The following is a 3511-nucleotide window of genomic DNA, read 5'->3' as shown; positions in this document are numbered from 1 at the left end:
TTGATATATATATATATATATATATATATATATATATATATATATATATATATATATATATTTTTTTTTGGTTTTATTGGCACATTTGTTTCATAGAGATATTTTATTTATTTCTTCTGTCTTGTATTTGTGGTTGGAATTTTTCCTTCTTTTTTTCTTCTTTTGTCTATAGTGCACAAAACAAAACCTTACATTGTGAATGGCTGATATATTCTCTCTTTTTTTCATTGTTTCGTCAGCCACGTTTAATTTGTGTCATGCATCTTCATATACAACTTTGGCTTGGTTTGAAACACTATATATATACATACAGTCTGATACATATTAGTTATCTTCACCACAATCTCTCAACTAATTAATTAGTTTCTTGGTTCTACAGATTATGAGGCAGCTCTTTGCTTTTTCTTTCTTGGCATTCTTTGTTTTCATTAGCATTCATGTTTCAGCTCTAAACTATGGTCAACGAGTAGTTGCAGAAGAAAAGAAGATCAATAAGCCTGCAGTTTTGTCCAATAAAGAGGTAATTAAGGACCACTTGATCATTCTCTTATGAAAATTCAGGTATCACTACAAGAATTAAGGTCTATAGCAACGAATTTTTAACGGCGATTTTACATGTGTCGTCATTTTTTATTTAGCGGCAGTTTAGTGCGACGGTTTTAAAAACCACCGTTCAATTAGGATTGGATATTGTAAGTTTTCTTTTCCACCATGTCCTTTTTGTTACCCACTTACCCTTGTGTCAAAACTTCCACAATAGTCTCTCTCTCTTCCACCTTCCCCTTTCTTTCTCTCTCGCTCTACATGAATTTACTCTCACTCCAGTCATGAACCATCAAACCTTTGTTTGCAACACACCCTCAATGGTGATGCTCAGAGGCAAAATCAAGCTTTGAGAACCCAACCGTGCCTTCCCAGATAGATGTACATAACATATTATAGCAGATGTATTAACAGAAGGTAAGATTTTTTTTTGACATGCGGAATCATGGGTTTTTGGCCTATGTAAATGTTGGAACACACCCAAGGCATATAAGTAAGATATTGAAAATGAAAGAAAAGAAATGTGTGTGACTTTATATATACGTGGATGGACGCAAACTCATGAGATATAGCTATATCTTTTGAGTTAAGATGGGCCACCATGCACATGTATCCAAAAGTCCATTTTAGGCCTCATGTAAATCCAATTTCTTTTTAATATGGTATCGGAGCGAGGTTGCGGGGATGTTTGAAGTCCGTTTAAAAAAGAAACTTGAGGTCTCCCACCTCTAGGCACACGACCATAACAAGTGTATTACCACTTTTGAGCACATAAAGGGTCGTGACAAGTGGATGTGCACCTCTGAGTAGGGGTCTCTGATCACACGACCATGACAAGTGTATCACCACATTTGATCACGCAAAGGGTCGTGACAAGTGGATGTGCACCTCTGAGTAGGGATTCGATGTGATAAGTGGAAAGGAGATTTAAGAGGCTTGTGTGTGAGGGGAGTATTGGCGCACACCCAAGCCATAAGTCTCACATTGAAAAAAGACGGGTATGTGTGTGACTTTATAAACATGTAGATGAACCCAAACTCATCAGCTATAGCTTTTGAGTTAAGATGAGCCACATCCACACGTGTCTAAAAGTCCATTTTAGGCCTAGGTAATGTGGGCTCACCCCCAATCTAATTTCTTAACAATTAATCCCAAGCATTTAAATCGACCCACTTTCTTTGTCCATCCTAAGTCCCAACTGTCCCCGACTCTATCCATTGTAGGAACCTCATGTATAAAAAATTTAGTAACTTGGTTAATTTTTTATGATGTTCTTACAACCTCAGGACAATGATATATTTCTGAAAGTTAGGTGAAATTTTTGAAAATGGTGGGATGTTTAAATAAGTATGATATAATTAATAGGTTTGTCTGATTAACTAACAGAAAGTGCCTAAATTATTGCAGAAAATAAAGAAAGATCAATTAAAGAAAACACATGAAGTATGGCTAGGACGATCTGGCAAAATTGGTGGTGATGTTGTGAGAATAAATTCAAGGTCTACCTTCAAAAACGAACAAGACTACTCTTTCTATCGCAAACCACATCAAGATGGAAAGACTGAGGTACTCCAAATCATATTGTTATTTATACCTCAAAATAAAATTAAGATCCTATTAATTAAGTAAAATACTTTTAGATCCTTTTATGCTGGTTATAGCATGCAATAGACCTTAAATAATATAATGTTTTTACTCGTATTTTTTGAATCGATCATTCTAGCGTGCAGTGGCGCGTTATCATTCATCAACAAGCAGGATAGAAGGGGTAGAGGCGCGAATAAACCTATGGCAACCGTCAGTCGATAGAGAGAAGGCGCATAGTAGCTCTCAAATTTGGATTGAATCAAACGTAAATGGAAATCTTAATGTGATTGAAGTCGGATGGCACGTTAGTGTTCCTCTCTTCCATCAAGAATTTCAATACATTTTCTTTCTATTGGTATAAATTGAAAATCAAAGTTATAATTTGTCTTAATTATACTTAGGTCTTTCCCCGGCGTTATCATGATAACAGGACTAGATTTTTCATACACTGGACCGTCGTAAGTTCATCCTTAATTTATATTCAATTTCTTGTATTTTGCTACAAATATTCCATTAGATATTATATATAACTAATTTAAAAATAACTTGTTTATATTTATATAGAACAATGGGGATCAAGAAACGGGGTGTTACAATTTAGATTGTCGAGGATTTGAACAAGAAAATGATGTAGATATGATAGGCAAATCATTGGATCCAGTATCATCCTATGATGGTCCACAACATTATATTACAATTCAAGTTGTCCAGGTAATCAAAATATTTTTTTAAAAAGAAATTCATAAAATTAATTACCCTTTTGTTTTATTTTTATTTTTTTAACTGAATAACAAATTGTGTTTGGTTTTTGAATCAGCATTTCAGGGGAGGAGCTTGGCATTTGATAGTGGATGACAGTGTGGTGGGTAATTGGCCAAGCAACATCTTTACTCACTTGGGAGACGTAGGCACAAATGTGTATTGGGGTGGCGAGACGTGGATCATGAATACCGACAGCGGCGGTAGTAACGACGACGAACCTATATTAGCAGAGATGGGCTCTGGTAGATTCGCACAAGCGGGATATAGAAGGGCAAGTCATTTCGGCAATCTAAAAGTCGCATTTCAGATTCCGAACTTCTTTCCGGTTAGGCCCGACTACTTGACCTTCACCAACCCATGCTATAACATCACCGCTGAACACAACATTGGTGGAGAAGCGAATAATGATGGCTTCTTTTATGGAGGCCCAGGCGTGGGTCCATTGTGTTGGACCTATGGTCCTATATGTCTAATTTTGATGATATTAAATCATTTATAAATGATAATGAAACATTAAAGCAATATTTGATTTATATGAATTGAATTTAAATGACTATATATTTTTGAGATAGTGCTGGAAATTAAGTTTTGAAAACAAACATACATGAACTAAGTTAGA

At 35.4% G+C, this 3511-nt stretch overlaps 1 protein-coding gene and 1 long non-coding RNA gene across 2 annotated transcripts; both read left to right on the top strand.

Annotated features, from left to right (window-relative positions):
- Positions 1 to 354: 354 nt before the first annotated feature.
- LOC120010581 lies at positions 355 to 2491 on the top strand. The gene is made up of 3 exons (XM_038861361.1): positions 355 to 520; positions 1951 to 2109; positions 2267 to 2491. Exons 1-3 carry the CDS (start codon positions 383 to 385, stop codon positions 2489 to 2491), a joined length of 522 nt encoding a protein of 173 aa, XP_038717289.1. The 5' UTR covers positions 355 to 382.
- Positions 2492 to 2531: 40 nt separating this feature from the next.
- On the top strand, positions 2532 to 3005 carry LOC120010427. Its single transcript, XR_005470877.1, has 3 exons — positions 2532 to 2588; positions 2695 to 2841; positions 2948 to 3005. It is a non-coding gene; the product is annotated as an uncharacterized LOC120010427 (long non-coding RNA).
- The last annotated feature ends 506 nt before the right edge of the window (positions 3006 to 3511 follow it).

Source organism: Tripterygium wilfordii, chromosome 12 (assembly GCF_013401445.1).
Source record: "Tripterygium wilfordii isolate XIE 37 chromosome 12, ASM1340144v1, whole genome shotgun sequence".
Classification (NCBI taxonomy): Eukaryota; Viridiplantae; Streptophyta; class Magnoliopsida; order Celastrales; family Celastraceae; genus Tripterygium; species Tripterygium wilfordii.
The sequence above is the reverse complement of the archived record's forward strand: the minus strand, read 5'-3'. Positions and strand labels throughout refer to the sequence as shown.